The sequence below is a fragment of the Macrosteles quadrilineatus genome, unplaced genomic scaffold, assembly GCF_028750875.1.
Source record: "Macrosteles quadrilineatus isolate MER2022 unplaced genomic scaffold, UCM_ALF_1.0 Scaffold_7__1_contigs__length_78375512, whole genome shotgun sequence".
Lineage (NCBI taxonomy): Eukaryota > Metazoa > Arthropoda > Insecta > Hemiptera > Cicadellidae > Macrosteles > Macrosteles quadrilineatus.
Window position 1 is genome coordinate 73829160 of NW_026542600.1, and position 24391 is coordinate 73853550.

A 24391-nucleotide genomic window follows, 5' to 3' on the forward strand; every position below is an offset into this window, starting at 1 on the left:
AGGGCTCCATTCTTGGCCCTTGTTTATTTATTATTTATGTTAATGATCTATGTAAAGCTACTAAGATGTCTACCTTTCAATATGCAGATGATACAGCTCTAATTTGTACAGGACAGAACAATGACATCATACAAGCCTCAATAACTCAGGAATTTCAACTTCTCGGGGACTGGTTTGCAGTAAATGGTCTGTCCATGAATGTGGCAAAAACCCAACTAATTCAGTTTTCTGCATCCAATATTAACCAAGAAATCAGTTTAAATACAAACTTTAATTCAATTCACTCACAAAAATCAATAAATTATCTGGGAATTGATATTGATTCACAATTAAATTGGCAAAATCACATTAAAAACCTATCAAAAAGACTACGTTCAGCAACATTTGTTCTTACGATAATCAGGGATACTACTAATTTAAAAACACAATTAGCAGTATATCATGCATATTTTTCATCGATTATGAATTATGGAATTACTGTATGGGGCTCATCAAGTCAGGCTAAAAAAATATTTGTCCTTCAAAAAAGAGCAGTAAGAATAATGGCCAGAGTTCCCAATAGAACACATTGTAAAGATTTATTTATTCAGTTTAAAATTTTGACCTTTTTTAGCTCTTATATATACAAATTGGCATTAATGGTTAAAAGTGATTTCGATACATTCATGGACTGTCAACCATCTCATACACATAACACAAGATTCAAAAATATTATAAAACCAATTCAACATAGGCTTAAAATATTTCATTTATCTCCTCAGTATATAGGGCCAAAAGTTTACAATAAACTACCTGCTGAGATAAAAAACATTGCCTCAGTTTCTAAATTTAAATCATCTTTAAAAAGTTTCCTTTTGGAGAGGGCATTTTACTCACTAGAAGAATATCTTGGAGATGTGATTACAATTTGAAAGGTATTACTTCTCCCATAAGTTTGTATTGATTGCTTTATTTGTTTTGTATTTTATAATGTAGATTTTTATTATGTAGATTTTTCAATGTATAATTTTATTAGACTTAATGACAAATCACCTGTCAAGAGAATTGATGTAATGTGATGATGTTAAATAAATAAATAAAAAATAAATAAACAGACTACGCCATGGCAGTGATGTTGTGGGTTCCTGTCTTAGTGTACGCCACTAAATTTTATCACCGCAGGTCACTTTTGTTCTGTACCTTCTCACCCCTTGCTTTGATATGATTCCCCCACAGGCCCTATGTCAATAAGCAAATTCAGAGTCAAAATAGACCACCAACTATAATTTAAAATAAAATATAAATAATTTTTAAAAAATAACAGGTTTTATTTGTAAATTTTAGAGAACATGAGAATGTACATCATGGCCACTCCCATACCCACGGCCATGTTCACTCGGCCCCGCAGTCCATGTCCTCAGTGGCCTGGATGGTCATCATGGGTGATGGTCTCCACAACTTCACTGATGGGATGGCCATCGGAGCCGCGTTCTCTTCCAACGTCACTGGAGGTTTCAGCACTGCCCTCGCTGTATTCTGTCACGAGCTTCCACATGAACTAGGTAGTGTTCATTTGGTAAATACAGTAGAATCTGTATTTTTCGATGTAGTAACAAGCTTTAGACCTTTTTTGTTGTAATGTGAATCTGTTTGTCTGACTATCATATCACTATGTGCTGTTTGGTTACATTGCATTTTTTTACCTTGTTGCAGGAACAAACAAATTATGTATGTATACAATTTACTCACAGTCTTAGTTTAATGAGCTTAGTGAGTCTGTAGCTCAGTCGGTAGCGTCGCGGACTTCGGGCCCAAGGCAGTGATGTCGTGGGTTTGGATCCTGGTCACTGCCAAAAACATTTTATCAGTACAGATCACCTTTGTACTGTACCGGCTCACTCCTTGCTTTGCCGTATACGATCCACGCACGGGGCGGTTAGTCTATGTGGACGGGCAAATGCAAGGTTAAAAGAGGCCGCCAACCTCTTAAAAAAAGACATTTCCCATACATTCATGTCTATAGAAATAAAGCATTTAATTTAATTTTTTTAGCCCACTAGGTAGAGTAACCCCTCATTAATATGGACCCATTAACTGAATTTTGCTCATTCCCTTGATAAGATTAAATCAGTTTGCACAAAGAGTTTTTTATTGTCAATTTCATTCTAGAACACTGAAAATTCAGTTTCAAGCAAGACAAATTTTAAAATTATACAGATTATTTTTTGTTTTCCCATAATTTTTTACCTCCCATTTAAATGAACTTTTTCGCAACTCGAGTCTACGCACACTACGTAGACTTTTTCCTTTGTTATATAAGGTATTTTTTTTTTACACTTTTGTTCACTTTATTTCTACAGTATATAATTTTTGTTTTGTTATCTAGATAGTACAACAACCAGTGTAGTGTGGTGTTGTTGTAGTAGGTAGTTTTTAATGTTTGCTGTATTATTTTTAAGTAAAAAAAATACATTGTACTTATGTATATAATTAATCGGAAATAAAATATTATTTCATTTAATTTCATTTCAAGATAATGTCAGAGAGCTAAAGTTTTATAAAAGTTCTTTAGTTGTCTTGATTGAGGATCAGGTTACTCCTGCCGCAGCAGATCGTCATTGTTACCATTGTTGTAGCATTACTGAGAAATATCAATGTTTATTTGGTTGATAAAGATATTTTTTTTAATTTAATATGCTCACCTTCACATCCTAAGACCTAGACTCTAGTCTGAAATTATTTTACACATTTAGGCCTAGAGAGTAGCAGCATTATCACTTAACTTAGATAAAATTCATGGTAGGATTTAAATCCTGGACCTCGGTCCTGTGCTCCTTCACTAGACCAGTTCGCTCCTCAGTAGCATCATCAGGTGACACAATGCAAAATTATAAAATAACATGTTGTATACATAAAAGTTCCTCTAAAATAGTAACCCTTCCGAACCGTTTACTCAAATGTGCCAGTACCAGAGAATCCTTCGGTCGGGTTAAGATGAGGATGTTGCAATCTTTACTATCTTTATCACTAAGAAGGTGTAAAAAATATGCTAGTGACTTTGCTAATATAAAACTTAAAAGTATTAGAACTGAAATATTAACTTTTGTTGCAGGTGATTTTGCTGTGCTTCTAAAAGCAGGTATGAGTGCCAAACAGGCAGTGTTTTACAACATGTTGTCCTCCATTCTATGCTTTGTGGGAATGTGTTTTGGTATCTTCCTCGGACACGATGAACACATGACACAGTGGGTGTTTGCGGCCGCTGCGGGCATGTTCCTATACATCGCTCTTGTTGATATGGTAATTGATTATGAAATATTAACACAGTTTGATATTATCGAGGAAAACCTTTTTGACAAATATCTCAATGAGGGACTTCAGGGGTTTGCTTGGTACCATTTTGTCCATAGCCCAAATTTTATTCACAGATGGTAAAAGTAGAACTTAAATAAGTCACCCAATACACTAATAAACTGTGGTGAGAAGGTTCTGAACTTCATCTATTTCCTTGGCTTCAAACTTGGGAAGCATCACTTGGGAAGTCTATTCTGTGTATAGTCAATGCTAAAAGGCAAAAATTGATTGTAAAATACCATTAAAAAAAGAAAACATTATTTGTATTAATTTTCCAAAAAAAATCTTTCCATAGAATAAAAGGCCTTCTCCATTAGCCACGCTTTTAAATTTGGTTATAGATCCAATTTGTTTCATGTTTGGTTGCAGTTTATCATAAATTGTAGGCCCCATGTAATTTACAGCTGTAACAAGCTGTGCAGGGTTATTTTTATCAGATTGGTTGTTTTTGCCGCAGATCCCGGAGCTAACAACGAGTCACTCCAATGAGGGAGGTTCACTGTGTCAGTGTGTGCTTCACTTCGCTGGACTCATGACTGGCATCGCCATCATGTTACTGATAGCTGTATACGAGCATGATCTCAAGACTGTCTTTGATAAGTGATATGGTGAGTAGTGGGGTTTATCTTGTATAGAAAGTCCTTGAAATGAGGTTGTAAGCAGTTTACAGTCTGATACGTTTACATGAACCAAACCTAAATTGAACCGAAATTTAAATTTTTGGATTGATAAATAGGGTGTTACGTAAGAAAATTGTACTTTTAATTACTATTAGATTATTTAAAAAAATCATTTTATTGTAAGTCTGTTTGGATGGAAATTCAATAAAGCGGCTGAAAATAGTTGTTATACATGTATGTTTTTGAATGTATTGTACCTCGCTTCTCGGTACAAAATCGGTACAGTACGCTGCTTGCTGTTTTATTTTCAGGATTGTATTTAAACCATTATTTTTAATTTTAATACATTTACAATACAATGAAAATGCATCATGTCAAACATTCATGGTTTTCTAACAACAATTACAGTACTACTTATTATTCAAACCTTTTACTCCTAACAGGATTTTTTCGAGAAAGAAACATAGAGGGCATTTGATTTTATTGTATCAGTCAGTGGTCTAAAAATAACTCAAGACCTCTCTTGAGTTATTTTTAGACCACTAAAAATAAGTTTTAAAAAAAGTTTAAAAATAAGTGGGCCCAAAAAAAAGGGTTGCAGGGGCCCTGAAAAAATCTGTTGCGCCACTGTACCACAGACCCCTAAAAGTAACAGTTTCTGACAAATTGGGAGAAATGTGAATAAATCCTGATCTTAGCTATGAAAGCATTGTACTTAAGAGTCAATAACTTAATCTTAATACATTTCCTTGTTTCAGGTTGTCAAGAGGTCCAAGGAATATGGACATTTGGACTTTGTTTTCAATTGTCGATGTTTGTCAAGCATTTAAAGTTTTTTCAAGATTTGGAGATACCAAGAAGTTTAACATAGTTTTCTGTACAGTATGTTGTTAGTTAGGTATCTACTGTGGACTAACTCGTGTGATTAAAAAAAAATATTTTCTTAATACATGTAAAATTAGGTATTCATGTTACTATTGTTTGTCAGTCCGTTTTTGGTGCTAAAAATAACCAAACGTGAGATTGTGGAGTTTGTGATGGACATCTAATTATTGAAATGCTAACCCTTTGAGAAGTGCAGTGCGCAGCTACTTTCGATGTATAAATTAATGTGCCATTAGTTATCACCAGTAGCTACTAACTGTACTTTGAAACAGAAGTAACAAAGTATTTTTAAAAATGGTTATATAATCAAAATCAATGGTATATCAAGATGATAGATACACATAGTTGTATAACATTCTTAGTTTTTCGAATTAGCTGCTTAAAAGTTAAAAACTGATACCATTTGTGAAACTTAAAAAGACCAAATGTAAATATTTACGTTTAGTAACTACACATTACTGCTAATAGGTACACAATTACCATGAAGGGCTTCTATTATTGTAAATGTTAATTCATGATTGTTTCACTAAGCATTAGTTGGGCTACTAGTAAACTTTTCCACCTTTAAAATAAATCATTTGAGTTAGACATATATGATACAAGTTTTACCTAAGATTTCCATATTTGTTTTAGAATTTTTTGTAAATTTCTTTTCCTTTACGCCACACTACACAGTAAGTATCTGGTTTCTGTACTCTTTGTAAACCAAAGAGTCTATGCTTACAGAAAGGGTATAGTAAAATCAGATGGAGTACAGTAAATTTACGACACTCTTTCAAATGGGCGTAATATGAGTTTTAAGTAGGCTCTAAACCTAACAAAGCTATACGATAAATATTGGAAATGTGTGGACAGGCAGATTTCACTTTCATAATAAATATTAAAAGAGTTTTTGAAAATAGTTTTTTTTATTTTATTAAATATTAATTTGAAATTTGTTTGGTTTAATTTTTAGTTTGAAAATGCTGTTAAAAAGTGTATCTCAAACAATGTTGTAATTGTATATATGTGTTGGGTTTACAAGCCCCGCTTATTGGTTGTAGTGTGGCAAAACATATTGTACATGGTTCATCCGTGATGGTGTTTACAGTACGTACACACAATGTCTTGTCTATTCCTAACTGCAAATACATTTTTAGCTGCCCACCTAACTAAGGAGTAGGTTCCAGTTCTAGTTGTGTATATTTTAATGAAACTGAGAATAAGTTTCACATGGCACTTAGGAGGATGTGTCTAAAAGTAGCACTTCTTGAAGGGTTAGCAAAACAGTGAGATGTAAACATGTAATTGAGACAGATACTTAATTGTGTGTTATTTTTTGTTTCGCTATTTTAGTTATCTCTAAAGTTCCTTGTTTGTTTAAGAGATTCACTCAAACCATCAACATTGATGAGTCGTAAAAGAAGTTATTTGGCGATCAAAAGTGAATCTTACAACCAGTGTTTCTTTTATTGTTGTGTATGTTTAGTTAATTGAGTTCAAACATTTTGTCTTACTTAGATATAATTTGTACGTTATATTTACCACATTGTATGAGTTACATGTTTCTTTTAATACACTAAGGCATCTCCTAAACATTTCAATATAGTCACTCAGATTTGTTCGTCATGCTTACGATTTCTCATCATAATAACTTTACTGATATTATTTATTGATACTTAATACTTAATGTTTTGGAAAGTCAGCCTTTTTCTGGCTAGCTTATATTGATTTTTCTGTTAATGTATTAAGGACGTAAGTAAATGCTATTTAAAATACTGAAATATTTTTTTAAGTTTGTTAGAACTTTTTATCTGGCATTTGTCAGATAAATAAAGTTGAAATGTTTTATAAAGTTTTTGTTTGATCTTTTATCCCCACGTCTTACACCTATCTTCTTAATCTTTACCTTCCAAACTGTATTGTATTCAAATTTTAACAGGCTTGCCATTGTTAAGCATAGTTAGACTTCGTCAAGGGGGGGGGGCTGGGTACCCCCCAGGAGGTAGATGGAGGATCCTCGTCCAGAAAAATTTATTTCTCTAAACACAATTTTTAAGCATTTGTAAAGTGAAATCTGGTATTCATAATAAGCAATAATTGTATTTTTTCAAGCTTTTTGTTTCAGTTGTTGTTGGACTAGTCTTTGTATTACATTTATATACAAACTAAATACGAGGGCTATCCAGAAAAAAGATTATGTTTTGGAATTAAGGATAAACAAAGTCTTTGAGAAATATTTTATTATATACAAATGAAAGACACACTTAAATACCACTTTTCAAAGGTTTGGCAATACCTTAGAGAGTTTATTGTAGTGCCTCTTTCCAGGAAGTCCAAAAGAATTACACCTTTCCTATCCCAAAAAACAATCGCCATGTCACCTTCCTTGCCGACATCGTTTGCATGCATTTCTTGGGTTGGGGGCAATCTGTGTGCCCCCACTGCATTGACTGCAATTTCGTCTCGCAGTTCATATGTTTAACCCATGTTTCGTCACCAGAAACTATGCATACTAGTAATGAGTCACCATCTTTATCGTAAGCATCTAGAAATGTTAGTGCTGCAGCTATTCGCTGATGTGACTCTCTGTCAAGATTTTCGGTATCCATCTTGCACAAAACTTTTCGTAACCAAGCTTTTCGGTTTTGATCACGTGCAAGAAACTCTGCGAAATTTGTGGAAAACCCATTGAGAGTTCCTTTATTGTGAAATTTCGAGTTATACAGACTTCAGCCTTTACTTTTTCTACAAGTTCAGCAGTCACAATGCTGAGTGTTCCACTTCGCTCTTCGTCGTGAACGTTAGTTCAGTCATTAAATTTTATGACCCACTGACGCACTCCACCTTCAGTGATAATGTTTTCCCCATAAACTTCACAAAGATGCCGATAAATTTCTATCGGTTTACAGTTTTTTGCAGTAAAAAACTTAGTAACTGCACCCACTTCACAGTTCACGGCATTTTCAATCAACACAGACATTTTAAACTGTCACCCCAACTCAACGGAGTACAGCAGAAACCTCTCACTAGACACCAACTGAGCTAATCGACACCCACGACCGCGGAAAAATCATAGTCTAAACATCTCCTGTGGGCCGCAACGACTGGGACATCATCATCGACACCAGCCACCATGGCGAAATCATAAACATTTATTTCTTGTGGGCCTCAATCATGGCGACATCATCATTGTCACCCGCAATCGCAGAAAATTGATAATAAAAAAAGTTTGTTGTCAAACCGTTGCGGCCCTAGGCCACGGCCTAGTGGTAAATCTGGCACTTCTGCAACGTGTCTCTTTTGGCTCCAGACCAATTCTATGGGATTTAATTCACAATGATAAGGAGGTTGTCTTAACATTTTGAGGTTATAAGTTTTAGCTATCTCGTCGACGGGCATTAAGATTAAACAAATGCTTTAGACCACAGCAATCCAATCACAAAACGGGATTAATCTGCTAGCTATAATTGACATGTGATGCAGTCTGGGATTCAAGTTGAAAACTACTTTGCTTGGACGTTTTGTCAAATAGTGTCGTTAGTGCAGTAGATTGTTCAAAGCCTGGCCGAACGGCTAGGAGATAGCATTGAGGGTTAGAAAACCACCCCAGTTAGGTTTGGGGTGCAACTCAAAAGTTCACCAATTTGCCTATCTGTGGTAGAGATGGGTGGGAGAGGCCAAGTTCATGGGATGGGGAGTTGCACCTTGGTTAAGTTAGGTTAGGATGTCTGTGTAACTAAATAGTTCATGAATTTCAAAGGGTTAGCATCATTAATCTTAAGTATTAATCGGCCAATTCCAACAAAACTTGAATTTAATTGTGCATTAATCGGTTTTACATGATATCGTGACAGTTAAGTTTGGTGCTAGTTGCTGCTTTGTATGAACGAACATTTAAAAAAAAAAGTTTGGAGAAGCCTATGCAAAGCGCTTCTTTTATACTTATCTCATTGGCTTTTCCAAACCTATCAGATGATCTAAAAGTAGAGATGGGAAATACCGTTACGTTAGCCTACTTTGCAATAATAGTCAGGAACATTCTTCAGCCTTTCGGTATTACAGTATGTGAAATCAGTTCTATTACCGAGGTACTATATTGTTTTATGATACTCGCTGTTAATGAAGACAGGATTAGCGTTATTTCACTCACTCGTTCTACCAGTTCTGACAACAGTGACAACGTTACAAAAATAATTGTATTCATAACTGCTGCGATCGAGGTGATAGAAACTGTCACAACAAAAACAAAACTCTCCTGGTAATTAGCAAAAGTGAAAGTTAGGGGTTGATGGCAATGAGGGGTGGGTACGACCTTAATCCCTGAAACGTAGGCTTTCTCTATGAGCAAGCCTCTTATTCAATGCTTCTAGTCTTCTCCTTTAACAGTGAACATTGGAGAGCGCCTAGGCGCACCCTTTCATCTGCTTTGATAACTGTTAACGTCAGCAGCAATCATACAAGTTACATGTATAACGTGTGGTAACTTCAATACTGTTCACTGTTCTAACTATTCAACATCACTGTCATCTTACAATTAGTCTCACTGATGATTTTTATTACAGTGCTATTCTGCTGTACACTTAAGACATTCTTGTTACAATTGTTATAATCTTGAATAGAAAATATAAATACACCGGTAATTTGCAGTGTAATTTGACACAGGGCATTTCACAACTATAGAGAAAACAAGGCTTGGGAGTATTCAAAAAAATCCATACGGTTTTGGAAACATAATTTATTTAATTTTTTAATAAACCAACATAATAAAACCATTATAATTTATCAACCTTAATAGTATCAGGATTAACAGTTTGAAATCCTTGTAAAACAAAGGCACATTAGGTATAGCTCCACTTCGGTCAACGGATTTTCATGTGGTACTATTTACAATCTTTCTTCAGTCTTATCAAAAGTGAAAATGATACGACGGCGCTGAAGGGCCATAGAGAAAGAAATATTTTTACGCAACTTCGTGTTTAAACACAAAATTTTGACTTTTAAACTCCAAATTTTGACTTTTAAATACGATATTTAGACTTTTTTTAACTCGAAATTTTGATATTTCAACACAAAATCTGCAGGGGAAGGGGAAACGCGGGTCTTCCTCAGTTCCTCATTGCATTGGGAGTTGGACTGGAGTTATGTTCGTTGTAGCATAGATTAACATTAACGAGTATGTTTAATTTATGGTTGTATGATATATCCAGCTTGAATGCATTTAAATGCATCCATTTATAGTCATGGAGCCGTCCAGATGCAGATCCCCTCACTTCGTTTTGAATAAAGGAAGAAACTGCTTGAAGATCTGAATAGTTTCGTCTTCCATTTAGTCAAGTCCCAACCCTGACAGTTTCCGTTTCAACTGTGTCTCACTTATTTAAATATTATTTTTTGAGAGTAAAATAGCTAAAATCTCTGCATTATGAAGCCCTGATCAAAAATAATCTTGGATAAGGCGTTCTATGTGACCTTCATCCATTATACGACAATGCGTAAGCTTCTCCAACTCCAACACCTAGCACCTCGTGATATGAATAGTACAGCTGTCATCAATCCCCTCCACCAATGACATAAATTTTGTGTTTAAAAGTTGAAATTTTGTGTTTAAAAGTCAAAATTTCAAGTTTAAAATTCAAAATTTTGTGTATAAAACACAAATTTGCGTAAAAATATGGCCCTTTAGCGCCGTCGTAAAATGATAATGTGATTGTGTAAAATTATTTATCGTACAGTTTCATAATAATACTTTAATATGAAATTGTCAGTTTGAAATAAAAATATCCGACAGGTTAGCCAACTGACACAACACAAAGCACTGTTGGTGGTTACTGTATGTTTTTCTTTTCCTAAATTAGGCCTACCAGCCTCCAAGTTAAATTATCAAGTACTGTAGATGATAATGTTAAAATTTTATCGATTCCCCAAAAAGAAGGCAAAGCGTACCAAGTATATAACTTTTTAAAGTGCATTTTATCACATCATCGTCCATGTTTTTAAATATATTCCTTTAAGTTAATAGTACAAACCTCTTAATTGTTAGAAGTGCACTATATTTAATTCAAGGATACATATTTACATGAATGTTAGTAAGATCAGCACCACAGCACCCTGAAATATATTTTATGTATATTGATTACATTTCCTAGATTCGTTAATTAGTAGTAGAAAATGTATTAAGCTCATCAGGATTTAGGCTGTTATGTAAAATATTGATTGAAAACTAAACAATTTTTGTGATTTAATTGTTCTATAAACATTTTATCATATGACAGCACTATTGAGTCTTCCTCCATAATACAGTAAAATAAAACCTTCAATCTCAAACTGCTGGCCATAAATGTACAACGAACTACGTACACGAGTAAAACAGCTGTTATAGTATTCCCAAAACATAACATTTAGAACCATTACATTTGCAGTAAACGTAACTAATAGTTATTTGTGCAACTAGTGAGCAAAGTAACCAATTGACTCACTCGAGAGAAATACTCGCCGTAGGCGAGTGAGGAATGGTTTCTCGAGTGAGGCAATTGCACTTTGCACTCGAATTGCACATTACATTTTTCCTACAGTTACCACAAAACAAATAAATTGGTAAAGAAACATAACATATTTTAACACAGAAGTGAACTTTTAATATGATATTTCATGATACAACAGCTGACCAGCTGATATACAGCCAGTGCTGCCAACGTATTTCGCGCGCATACGACCTTGTCTGCATGTTACACGCTCACTATTTCGTGCCTTCACGTTGCAAATCTGGAGTGAGACAATGTTAAGTCTCACTGGTGAGCGAATTGGCCACTTAGCTTTCTCAAATCAGTGAGAGAACATGTATATTGTTAGGTAACTGTAGGAAAACAATTTAATGTCCTGGTTTACAACTGTCACAAAGAATGAACTGACGGTGGTTTCGGAGGGAGAGCTTTGGACGTATTCTCTGGACAGTAGTTAGTGAAGGAGGGGGATTTTGAGACCATTTCCTGTTCTCTTGTCAGTTGAGCTTCGCGCTTCAGCTCCCGATCCAAGGCCTCTTTCTGCTTTATTTGTTGAATTTTCAAACTCCTTGCCTGAATACATCAGTAAAGCTTACAATAAATAATACAAAGAGACAATGTAATAATTATTAAACAATTTACTTTTTTACAAGGCTTGCCTACGTTAAAAATGGTGCATTTACTGTAATAATTTTACCTATAAATTATGAGTAGCTAAAATCAAAATATTTAAAAACACTACTTTAATTACAAGAGAGAATAGCGACCTCACACATGGGTGGCTCAGTGGTAGCGTGTTAGGCTCGCCACCTGCACTATACTATTACAGCATTCACCATTGAGCTGTCCATGTAACTTGCACTGTTAAGTCCGGTTTTCCTAGCTACTGTGTTTGGCTACCGAATACGGCTGCATTTTTTTCACTAACCCAATACACAAGGGCAAGAAACAAACGTTTTCCTAACCGCCAAATTCAGCAGGTACTGCATTCCGTAGCGGGCAGTGAGACTGACGACTGCTTCTTAAACATTTTTTTCAGTTCAACAACAATTGCAAAAAAAAAAAACAGCACAGTAAAATTTAGCACATAGAAATAAAATGGAAAATAAGCAGTGAAGTTACAAAAGTAAAAGACCATAAATAATACTGACTAATATGCTATGAATTTTGTTTTGTCATCTAACAATTGTTTGGTAATTACAAGTTAAAAACACCTTTTTTACACATGGAGAATATACAGTATTGGTTATTTTTTCTGTATATGAAACTTATGGTTAATAATGCAACAGTTTCACCATGTAAGTCCTCTATGTAGGGTTGACAATACAGCGCACATTATTTTAATTTAAATTAAAATTTTTTATTTTAATTTTTTAAATTTATTTATTTATTTGTCGTAAGCATTGCAACTTTTAGTATGAAAAGACACTTGACAACTAAAACTACTTTGCAATTGAATATCGCAGTTCTAGGAAAAGGCCAAAACACACACTAGAAAATCTGAACATTATTTACCATCACGTTGCCGTATTCGGCAGCTAGGAAAACAGAAATTCACTGTCTTTCACCACAAAAATCAGAATTTTATAGTAACAAACAGTTGGGGTTTAAAAATATATTTAAAATAATTTTCAAGGATTATTTTTAATTTTGTTTTTTTTATATTATTATTTATTCCATTTATTATTATCATTGTTTTACCACACATTCTTTTTAATTTTTTTTCTAAGGACAGTTAGTACCGTACCATAACACAAATAAAGATTCAGAATTAATGTCAAGATCACCTAACATGAACCCATTTGGTAAAAGTATAACTTTTCAAACTGGCCAAAACAGATGGTTACCATGGAAACCACATGGTGTAATGTGTCTGTTAGTTTGGTTTAAAACTTAAAACAAATACTATTTTCAATTGGTACCCTAGTTATTGCACAAAAATTGATTGGAAAATTGTTTAGAGGTTTAGGGTTGTGTACTTTTAAATACTAACCTTTAGTTTGGAGGTTTTTATGCTAGCTTTTCGCATTCGTTCCTTGATGTTTTGTAAGCGATGTTTGCAAGTCCTAATTATTGACATCTGGAAACATAAGAGGTTTCATTAAATTCAAATTTAAATCAAGCCACATAAAAGTGATCACAAAATCTCAAAACCTATACTACAAGGCGTGTTTTAGCGAATTTCCCTACAGGGATGTAGCTATTACCGTACGGTAAGACCTAGACCCGGGACCGATTTACTTTTTCATTTTGATGTCTCCAGAGACAAAAAACACCATTTGTTCAAATTTATAGAGGTAGTTTTCGATGGAAAACTCTAAATCATCCTTGTACGGCCCTGATCTGGCACCCAGTGACTACCATCTATTCCTGCACTTGAAGAAACATCTGGGCGGTCAGCGTCTTTAAGAACGAAGACAAAACAGTTGTGATGCGGTGGTTGACAAGTCAGACAGCAGACTATGGGGAGGCTATTCAAAAACTGGTACAACATCATGACAAGTGCCCCAATATTGACGGAAATTATGTAGATAAATAGATAGAAAGCCCAATAGGTGAATGTTGGGTCTGATGATGAACTTTGAGTGTCCAATCAAAATCGATCACCACTTACCACCTTTTTTGTATATTTACCGTCTTGTGAGTAACAGTATAAGCGTAAATATATATTTTAAGTGTTATAATACGTTTCTTTATTTACTTTTCGAGTATATGTTCTAAAAGCCGTCAAAATTTCATGATAATTAGATCAGTAGTTTCTTTGTTATAAAATGTTTAAGTCGCCCATTGTTAAAAGTGCAGAAAAACCAATATTTTTTCAATCAACCAGCTGAAAGGCAAATATTACCAAAACCGGGAAATAAGCCTAGCACTTTTGATACCTAGGCTTAAAATATAGCTTAGAGTTGTTTTAAAGGGAACTAAATAATTAAAGGGCCAAGTTAAAATATCACCTTTAACAAGTTAGACGTCAGTCTATATAACAACTTTAGGACTTACTGACCCTAAAATATCAAAGCACGGCGCAGAAATAATAAAGCGATAATGAGTGAGTGGGCATCGTTGACCCCCTGTGGTCAGGTGACATTCTGAGCTTTATAAGATAGCAAAATATCCAGATCAAAATTATTGCTGTACAGACCGTGGAACTTCCAGGCTCGACATAAGCAAATCTGACTACTTATTTGTATGTCGGTAAGGAAGAGTGTGGTACAGAATAGCTAACAGTCAATAGGCACAACACCGGTGCACTGCACCACCTTTACAGCTCAGCAACAATTATGAATAAAAGTTATGTTTAGAATATGGCTGATGCAACCAACACAGGCAGAACATCCTATGTTGAAAAGTAACAGTATGGATGGTTACAGTAATGTATGAAATTTTACTAATCTCTTGTGGACACCCTGTAGGCCTATATCTTAGTAAAATATAAAATCACATCTCCTTATACTCAAGCTAAGCACCCTTGACTTAGAAAAACATCACTTTAAAGATTAATCTATACTTACCATATCATCTAATTGTAGATTGTCCAAAGCACTAAACTTTCCCAGTTCGGAATCAATAGTACTCAACAGCTGGTTTTGTTTAGCTCTAAAAAATGTATAAAATTATTAAAAGATAAATTAAAATTGAACTAGGATGGTCTTCAAATCTTTTCAAAAAATTTTTAACATTTGTTTTCACCTCATACCATCCTTATTCTCAAAAAGTTTTAGCATTATATTCAATGGTCCATTGGGTGTTAACAGTGACATTAAATTATGATCATGAATATAAAATCATATATCATATAGCAGTCAATGGTTATAAAAGCAGTTAAGTAGAAGAGTGGTCGTCTGAACAACGTGTGTTTGTCATCAAGTCCTTTTTCAAAAGTAATGATTCAGTCATTGCAACTCAGCGCAGTTCCATGCATTCTTCCAATTAGGTCTGGAAAATATCGCATTTGATTTTTGTAAATGTTTCTCTTCATACATAACGAATGGAGAGATTCCGTCACGTAGCACAATCGTGGGGTGGGTTACTTGCTTTAGAAAAACGTCTTCTCGTTGAAAAAGAAGCTGACAGACTGTCCAAAGATCAGACGCCAGACAAATAAACATTCGATAGAGTTAGGCTCCTGTGGAAAACAGTCCCCGTAGACCCGGGTGAAAATAAAACAAGCGTCTGCTTTGAACATGTCTGACCGTTCAGATACATGAATTTTGATGTGATCTTAATAATTTTCATCAATACAGATAAATTTGATTCATCAGTTTTAAGTTTTTTATTATCTATATGGATAATTGCAACGGAACCTCTCATGTCGACCTAATTGGAAGAATGCATGAAACTGCCTCTGAGATGCAATCACTGAATCATTATTTCTTAAAAACGACTTAATGACAAACGTAGATGATGCTCAGACAACCACTGTTCTATGACTACAGATAATGACAGTGTGTAGGCTTTCCAACGAGCCTACCCCCAATGCCTTCGTTCGACCTGTCGCTGAACAGTGCACTGCAGAAAATAGATCGGTTATTTTGCTGCACTCTGTATACTGTAGCTTCATTTTATTAGCTATTATTTTATATTCATCCTGTAAGAACAATATTTGTATAGTGTGTAACAGTGACAGTAATTGTATTGACATGTAACATTTTCACTGCTATTCCATTCTTCTGTTTAAAAAAGGAGTTGCAAACATCGTTTTGAACAGTTATAGTCAAGTAACATTTTTCATCACAAAAGTAATGCGATAGGTATTAGGTGCAATCATAAAATTATCTCTCATTTAATTATCTCTTGATGTGTTGAATCTAGAACCCTTATCTGACTTCTAGATAGCTTTAAGAATATTCTATAATCCACCACAAGGGGTCATTTCAAATCCAGCCTTAAAATATTCCCACTGCTGTAATTGATTGAAGTAAATATTAATTAGTAGTAAGAAATATAATTCTGGCAGTCAAAACTTAACTATTATAGGGACTTCCCTTGAATGTAAGATATCAATGCACCTCTTCTTTAAGTGCCAAACAACGCAACACCATTCTTATTGGAGTGTTTCCATACATTAAATAAATATACTGTGTTATAATAACTAAGCTTTCCATAATAACAAACCCAAACTTACAAAAACTCGTTCAAGCAGGCTACCTGCCGTCTGCAATCTGGTTCATATTGACTTAGGATCCCAGCCGAACATTTTTTAACAAACCCACTGAAAACAACAAGTTTTATGAGTACCTAAGACAAAAGCTAACATAGATTGAAATCTAACAATTATAAAAATGTTAAACAAACTAGAGGTAATGAAATACACCGTATTTACAAATGATAACCTGATGATTAGTTGTGATTAATACCTAGCATAGAAATAATTATGAAAATCTGTTTAAAATTACAACTAATTTGAACGTCAAAAAATAAGTCTAATTCATTAATTTTTTCTCTTCAACATTATTACGGTTATTAGCAACAAAAAATGTAATGATCTGCAATCCAGTGACTGATATTGACCTGTTCAGTATGTGCCTATAAGTTGTCAATCATAGCATAAAAATCTTCGGACTCGCATAAATTTAAAAAATATAAATTAACTGGGCCATTAGCATAGGTACAAAAAACAAAATCTAATCAAAACCATAACAAAAAAGAATGCTTTGTCAAGGCTTGTGTTTGGCTATTTATTCTGACCCTAGACAGACTTTAAATCTCCCCCTCCCCCTACGAGACTCAGAATGAAGGATCAATCATAAATAATCCTAATGATGATTCCTAACAATGTTGCCCTCACTGTTTACACATTATTTTTACAATATAAAACAAATAAATCCTAAAAAGAATATATCCCCGCCACAGAAAACCTGCCGACTAAGCAAATTTCTATTCGCCTATTACAATCTAAATTAGATTATTTCCTTAAAAATATAAAATGTATTCCCTGTTTAAATAACGTTAGGTTTAATGATTTACTTAAGTTTGCTGCTACAGGGAACCAAATAAAGATTATTTTTTGTAAAACATTAATAGCTCAGTTTGCCAAATTTGATCAAAATATAACCAAACACTCCCTGCCGCAGCAAACCTACCGGATAAGGGAATTTCCATTTGTTTGAATTTATTTTCAATTAAATCTATTTAAATAACATTAGGTTTAACGAGTACCTAGGTTATTAAGGTTATAAAAAAAAATACCTAATTGTGTTTAGAACATTTTACATTTTTCTATAGGGAAATAAATACGAAACATTTGTCTATTATGGATTTCACGTACAAAATCACCTGTTCATAAAACAAAGTTTTCCTTTTAAACTTTACTAGAAGAATTTTTCTTCTTCCTTAGTTTTTCTACTTTATTTTGAAAATAACTTTTCTTAATATTTATAGTTTTACAATTTTCAAATTCTTCTTCATATTATGCACAAATCAAGTATAGGCTATGGTTCAATAACTTAGGGTTGCTCTATTGATCTAATTTATATTCAAAAACATGTCTGCAAAGTAGCAGAAATTGCCTTGCCACTACAGAGTTTACTATGCGCCGGTTAACTAAAATTATTAATAGGCTAGACCTTTATTGCTTATAGCCTACATACTTCACATTAGGTCCATAATCTTCCATCTTCTGCAGGTTGCCCATCGACACACAATTCAGCTGATAAGATAGATTAGGTTTCAGAGACCAACCAGCTTTACTGAAAACATTAATTTCAGTTAGTGGTTTTGTTATAAGAAACATCTGTTGATTTATAAGAAAAATGAAAAAATACTTTGATAATTTAGGACTGGAATGTTTGTTGTCTTAAATTAACACTTAGAAGGAACTCATAAGGACCGGGGTGAAAGAACAATTCAAATTGTAACTCAAACTATTGCCGGTTGACATTATAGAGAGAAAGGATAGAGTTAGATGGTGATGCCGGTGAAGGTGGGGGACAACTGAGGCCAAAGAGATGGATCATCCTGGACAGTTGGGGGATAGGATACTATTGATGATTGGTTAGATTTAAATCGTCAACCAACAGTATGAATTTAATGAAATCCGTTACATCACTGTAGCCAATAAACAAATCTAAAAACATTATAAATTAATATTATATTTCCTCTGTATATAGTATATTTCCTCTGTACTGCATGTAGCCTATTATATTTCCTCCTCCTTAACTTTTGACAATAAAGTAATACAGTAGGCCTAATTCTTAAAGTTTATATCATGAACATCTACAGTGTATTATACATTATATCAATTGGACATTACATAAGAAATTAACAGTACGGTAATCAAATCAATAGTACAGAAAACAAATACAATAGAAACACATAAAATGTGGAAAAATATTTGTAAACATAACAAAACACAGTACATAGATAATAATTAATTGATAAAGATTGTAACAAGCCGATAACTTTTAGTAAATGTTTTCTTACACCAAAACCTTTTGTAGATTATTCATGGTTAAATAAAACACAAGTATGATATGAAACAACAAGCACATTAAAACAAACAACCCAAAGGAGTCTCCTCTAGCCTAGATCCCTAAGGCCCAGCGCACACAGTGTGACTGTTTTACAACTTTTTGTTGCAAACTAGTTGCGAATGCAACTGTTTTGTGACCTCGGCAATGTATTGCAGTGGGGAAGCGCACACGACGCAACTGGTTGTATGCGATTTCAAAAAACATTTGAAACCAGTTGCATGTAACCGTGGGCCCGACGTTGCAGACTTCAGTTGCACGAGACCACGGGGTGTTTTTGTGGTGTTTGGTGGTATTTTGACGGCCGTATAGTGATATTAGTGTTTATAATTTCCTATCCGACTAGCTCTAGCTGCTACAAACAGCCTAGTACTAACATTCTTGCTCAAATAAGGGTGAACCCAATGCTCTCTCAGTACCCGTCGCTGTCTTCGGTAGCCTATTGATAATAGCTAATAACGTCTTCTTCGTCTGAGTCCGACGTAGTAAGCACACTTTTAAAGGCCTTAAAACATCGTAACTGCACTAAATTTGCACTCCACTGATTGCACAATAGACGCAACTGTAGTTGTAAAACAGTCACACCGTGTGCGTACAGAAGTTTTGTTTCAGTTGCAAACTGGTTCCAGGCGCAACTGGTTTGCAACAGTTGTTGTGCCTAAAGCCATTTCCTAAAACATGGAGTTCCTCTTTCTGTTATAAGGTAAGAAATTTACAAATTTAACACTTGTCTGCTTGCTTCAAAAAATCGGGTTGGCCATCTATGATCTTTACCTTAATATCGTCATGGTACCTATTTAATACTTGGATTGGAGTTGGGTTTAGGACTAGGCCTAGATTTAAATTCCAAGTTTTGAGCAGAACCTTTTTATTCAAGAAGCACAATTTGTAAAAGATGAATACATAATTAAGTCTAGGGTCTAGGTAATTTTAACTTACTAATCAGTATGTGCGACGCGTCTAGTAAACAAATACGTAGGTCGTAGATTAGTATTGTTTACAACGTTTGGTTGAGGTTGTTGACGTCGAGGACGTTGAGGTTAATTTAATAGGGAATGAATGTTACTGAGTCTGAGACTGACTGAGCTACTGTGCTACTGAGCTGGAACGGAACCTGGAATTGAATTACATCTACATCCACCATTCCGAGAGTCCAACTCGTTCCACCATTCCAAGCGGAACCACAATCCAGTTCCAGTTCCACTGGAACTACTTTTTCAGCTGTGGCTCAAAACTGAGTGGAACGATTTGAATGTTGTAGTTCCGTACAAACAGCTGCAGCCCTTTTGTACATTATGAACGATAAGTTCCGTCCTCGTTCACACGGGGCGAGTTTACAAGCTACACGCCAGCGTGTAAGAAGCCGGCGAGTTGGCGAGTGTGCTTGTGTTCGTTCACACGGAGCTTGTCAACTCGCCAACTCGCAGACGTGTAGAAAGACGCCGGCGAGTCGGCGAGTGCGCTTGTAGTCGTTCACACGATGCTTTTTCCACTCGCTCAGTAGCTGGCTTGAACCAAATCCTCCAACATCTTTGGGTAACAAGCGCACTTAAGCACAAGCAACTGTGTTCACACTGGGCTACTTTACACGCCTACTCGCTCAAAAGCTGGCGAGTTGGCGTGTAAAGTAGCGGCAGCGTCAACTTTTTCCAGAGCTTTTTTACAAGCAGCTTTTGAGCGAGTACGTCGTTCACACTGAGCTATTTTACTAGCTGCGTGTAAAAAAGCCGGCGTGTAGCTTGTAAACTCGCCCCGTGTGAACGGGGCTTAACAAGATCAAGAGCTCAAGTAACCCAACAATGGAAATAAGGAACACCATAAACAAAGAAACAAACTCAAAAACAGATTATATTGATAGGCCACTCACTCTGAATGTTGATCAAAACCTCACTAACGACCCCGAATAGACTATTGATCCGTGATCGGGGGAAGAGTTAACAATATCATCAGTCTATGGGTATTGTAAAATTGTTCTAATCACTGCACTTTCTTTTTTGAGCACACAAATTAAAAAAATCTAAGCTCTAAACTAAATAACTGTATTTTAAACGATAACAAAAATTTCAATTCTAAAATGAGGTGAATTACTTTTTAACATTAAACAAATGTTAGTTTTCATGTTCGTATACGTGTGTGTTCAATGTATTTATTTATTATGAATTTACGACCTTCGAATGAAGCGAAAAGGCATCTGTACTGGCCCAAAGATGACATGTGGGTCGAAACCGGTAGCAATTTAGCAACACATTTGATCGCATAAATTCAGGCATTTACACCAATTCTTTAGTATTTTGCAATCAGGAGGCTTCAATTCAAATCAATATAATAATAATTTTAAGCTAGATGTTCAATAGTTTGTGTTCCTGCTTTCGGCTGGAATCAGCTCACACTTTTGGCTGTTAGCACGGCCACCTTTAACTCCAGTCCGCGGCCTGGTAGAATTGGCAACGTTGCAAGTAGTGTTGTCTAGCACTAGACGTCCCATAAGATAACGGCAGGCAGGTGACACCAGCTCATTAATTCGCGTATTTAAATTTAAATTTAAATTTATGAACATGAATGTATTAAAAGGTTTAAAATAAAACATATTGAATTGAAAACCAAAACAATATTCAAATTGAAAATCTCTTTTTGTACATATAAAGTGTAGTCAATATTTTCATATCGCATTAACCAAGCTTCCGTATTCTTAAAAATACACAAATACCTCCTTTAACTCTAGGCCGCGGCCTTCGATGTGGCAACATCGCAAGTAACTAATATGATACAGTTGATATCATTAATATACAGTTGATATCAATATGATATGAGTAACAGCTGTTTTGTTTGGAGGTAGCTAGCTAATGGTATTTGTGTATTATTTAAGATCACAAAAGCTTGGTTACGAAGCTTGGCTATGAAAATATTGACGTCACTTTAATGGAAAAAATAGATTTCAATTTAAATATTTATTTTGGCTTTCAATTATATATGTTTTATTTTCAATCTTTTAATAAATTTATGTTCATAAATAAATTTAAATCTAAATGATTAAATCTAAATTAATACACTAATTAATGAGCTGGATCGACTAGATAGTGAGCAGCGTCGGGTTAGATGTGCCTTGAACATGGTAGTGACCACGTCTCTCTCTCACCGCTCGTGTATTTTATGCCTCTAAATTCAGTGGAATTATTGTAATCGTCTCAACACCTCGTCCGCCATACCATGAAGACTACCAGACTGATTGAAGGTCCCACTTCACAGCGACGTCTCATCTTGGAACGATTTAGTGGTACAGGTATTTTTAAATGGTCCTTCGGTTGCTAAAAATTACTCACTAACATTTTACATTATTTAGAGACCAATTTAAAGAGGGGAAAAAACAACAAATAATTTAGTATATCAAAGTGTTTTTGTACGGTTATTATTGGTCACGGAGAAAATTTTAAAAAAATGTAAATTTAAAATTCCCATGGTTGACAATTTTTTTACTAAGCTATTAATATTTTACTTGAAAAACTGTTTTACGCTCCCTGTAGGCACAAACCTAGGTACTTGTTAGACCTAATGTTATTTAAATAGATTTAATTGAAAATCCAATCAGGTAGACGGAAATTTGCTTAGTCTGCAGGTTTGCTGTGGCGGGGGTATTTTGTTTGTTACTGTATTATGATTTTATATATATATAAATCATGTAGATTTATTTTGGATGCATAGGACTATCTAGATCCCTTCTACTAAGCTTCACCACACAGAGGAAAGCAGTAAACATGTTTATGGAACAAACAACAGTCAACAGTGTGCTTTTAGCTCGGGTCGGGAATGGTGGGCAGAAATATAGTAATACCGAGCCAGGAAGAGCCCGAACGGCTATTGTTTACAACAGCAGTACTGTACAGGCTCTTCCTACAGCGTGAGCGCTATAGTACATGAGGGTGAGGGGGGAGAGGAGAGCTGAAGGGGACGACCAGTGACTAGTGAGTGACCAGACCAATGTAGAGAGACAAGCGCAGCGCAAGAAGCGATTGGTACGACCCTGTGGTACGACTTTAATTGTACTTGTGTAATTGTAAGTTGATTGAATGTTAGGTGGAATTTAATGTTTCCTCTGTATCTTTATCTTACTTCTCTGTGGCTTCACACATTTTTTATTTAGAGCTTTTTCAGCCCGTTCCCATATTCTAACTTCTAACTGCATAATCTGTTGGTCTGGGCATAGATTAAACATAGTCTGGATTAGCTACCTATATGATTTCTTTGAAATCCGCAGCTGTTTTTTCTTTAATTCAAACATTTTCTAAGTGGGTTTACTGATTAAATATTTTTTTTTAATTTCATTTAATATTTTACCAAATTTTGAGAATGTGCATTTATTTTAAAAATAAATTGCAGTAGACTCACTCATGTCAAGACAGGACCCCCCCTTCTTTAATTCAAACATTTTCTAAGTGGGTTTACTGATTAAATATTTTTTTTAAATTTCATTTAATATTTTACCGAATTTTGAGAATGTGCATTTCCCTTAAACATGCAGTAGACTCACTCATGTCAAGACAGGACCCCCCCTCCCCCACATAAAATAAAAACAAAACTCAGAACTACCAGACTTGAACAAACATGAATGGATGCGTTTCTGAATCTGTGAATCTGAAAACCACCCATGCGAGTGGGTACTATTATACCGACCACACTGATAAATTGACTTCCAAATAAGATTTTAATTAGTTAAAATAACAAAAATTTCCTAGCCTAACCTAACCACCATTAGAAGATGTGGTAGGTATTAATACCAAAGTACCCATGAGTGATGAGTGCACTACTACAGTGTTCTGTATTAAATAAGGGAAACTAGCGATGAAATCTGTATGTGCAAAAAAGTATAGACGGGTAGTGTTTTGTGCTTTATCCATAGCTTTGTTTACAAAGCTATTCAATGTGAGGTGAAGCACCAAACATACCTGAGCAATAGGGAGTTTTCTGAAATGTTGGATTGAAAGGATAGGCACACTGAAATTGAAAAAAATTTATTAAATTAAATTATTTTGACACGGCAAGTATAACCAACAGTACAAAAAATGTAAATATATCATATGTAAGTACAAATAAAATACCAACTGTCAACTAAACAATGGTGCAATTTATGCATAAATATTAGCTTAAGAACTATATTTTATTGAGAAACTTTTAAGTATTCAGTTATAAAATTATGTTAATAACACAATAACAAAAGGCACTCTTTAAATAAGGTTAAATTATTCTGTAAAACATTTTGAATTTTTCAAATAATATTTAAATACAAAATTACTTAATGTTCCAATGGTGTGACTACTAGTGCAAAGTTGTGTGTTAACTATCAACTTGTGCTAGTAGTTATTAATTACTTTTTAGTAGATTATTGCATTTAACAGGTTAGTCTACAATTACATTGATTTGATTTACGCTTAACTTAAATACTATTGCACTCGTGTGAAGGTAGCCGTTTTTTAGTCGTTCTACGACCACTATAAAGTGTCTCTTCCAAGATTCTAAAAAGTTATTGAAAATTTTAACCAGTCTGAACTTTAATATGAATTATGCAAAACTCAAACCATTTAGAAGTTTCATTCTGTTTGACCACTAC

The 24391-nt window shown here is 34.6% G+C and overlaps 2 protein-coding genes across 2 annotated transcripts in view; one reads left to right on the plus strand and one right to left on the minus strand.

The window, feature by feature from the left end:
- The window catches only part of LOC128998421 (zinc transporter foi-like), a 38804-nt gene extending 32132 nt beyond the window's left edge, over nucleotides 1-6672 (plus strand). Inside the window, exons 12-15 of the mRNA XM_054424543.1 lie at nucleotides 1324-1541; nucleotides 3092-3279; nucleotides 3791-3941; nucleotides 4712-6672. Coding sequence (XP_054280518.1) covers nucleotides 1324-1541; nucleotides 3092-3279; nucleotides 3791-3937 — 553 coding nt within the window. The 3' untranslated portion in view covers nucleotides 3938-3941; nucleotides 4712-6672. The remainder of the gene's footprint in view (nucleotides 1-1323; nucleotides 1542-3091; nucleotides 3280-3790; nucleotides 3942-4711) is intronic.
- A 2871-nt stretch (nucleotides 6673-9543) lies between these two features.
- LOC128998207 (uncharacterized) lies at nucleotides 9544-19829 on the minus strand. The gene is made up of 6 exons (XM_054424228.1): nucleotides 19729-19829; nucleotides 17911-18009; nucleotides 16446-16532; nucleotides 14833-14917; nucleotides 13314-13400; nucleotides 9544-11893 (listed from the first exon to the last, which is right to left on the minus strand). Exons 2-6 carry the CDS (start codon nucleotides 17952-17954, stop codon nucleotides 11711-11713), a joined length of 486 nt encoding a protein of 161 aa, XP_054280203.1. The 5' UTR covers nucleotides 17955-18009; nucleotides 19729-19829; the 3' UTR covers nucleotides 9544-11710.
- Nucleotides 19830-24391: the final 4562 nt, after the last annotated feature.

Excerpts from the sequence above, each read along its gene's own strand:
- LOC128998207 (XM_054424228.1), bottom strand. The coding sequence starts at position 17,954 with ATGGGCAACCTGCAGAAGATGGAAGATTATGGACCTAATGTGAA. Across the intron at positions 13,401-14,832 it reads ATCTACAATTAGATGATATG|ATGTCAATAATTAGGACTTG; the intron begins GTAAGTATAGAT and ends TTATGTTTCCAG. Across the intron at positions 11,894-13,313 it reads TAAAAACCTCCAAACTAAAG|GCAAGGAGTTTGAAAATTCA; the intron begins GTTAGTATTTAA and ends TGATGTATTCAG.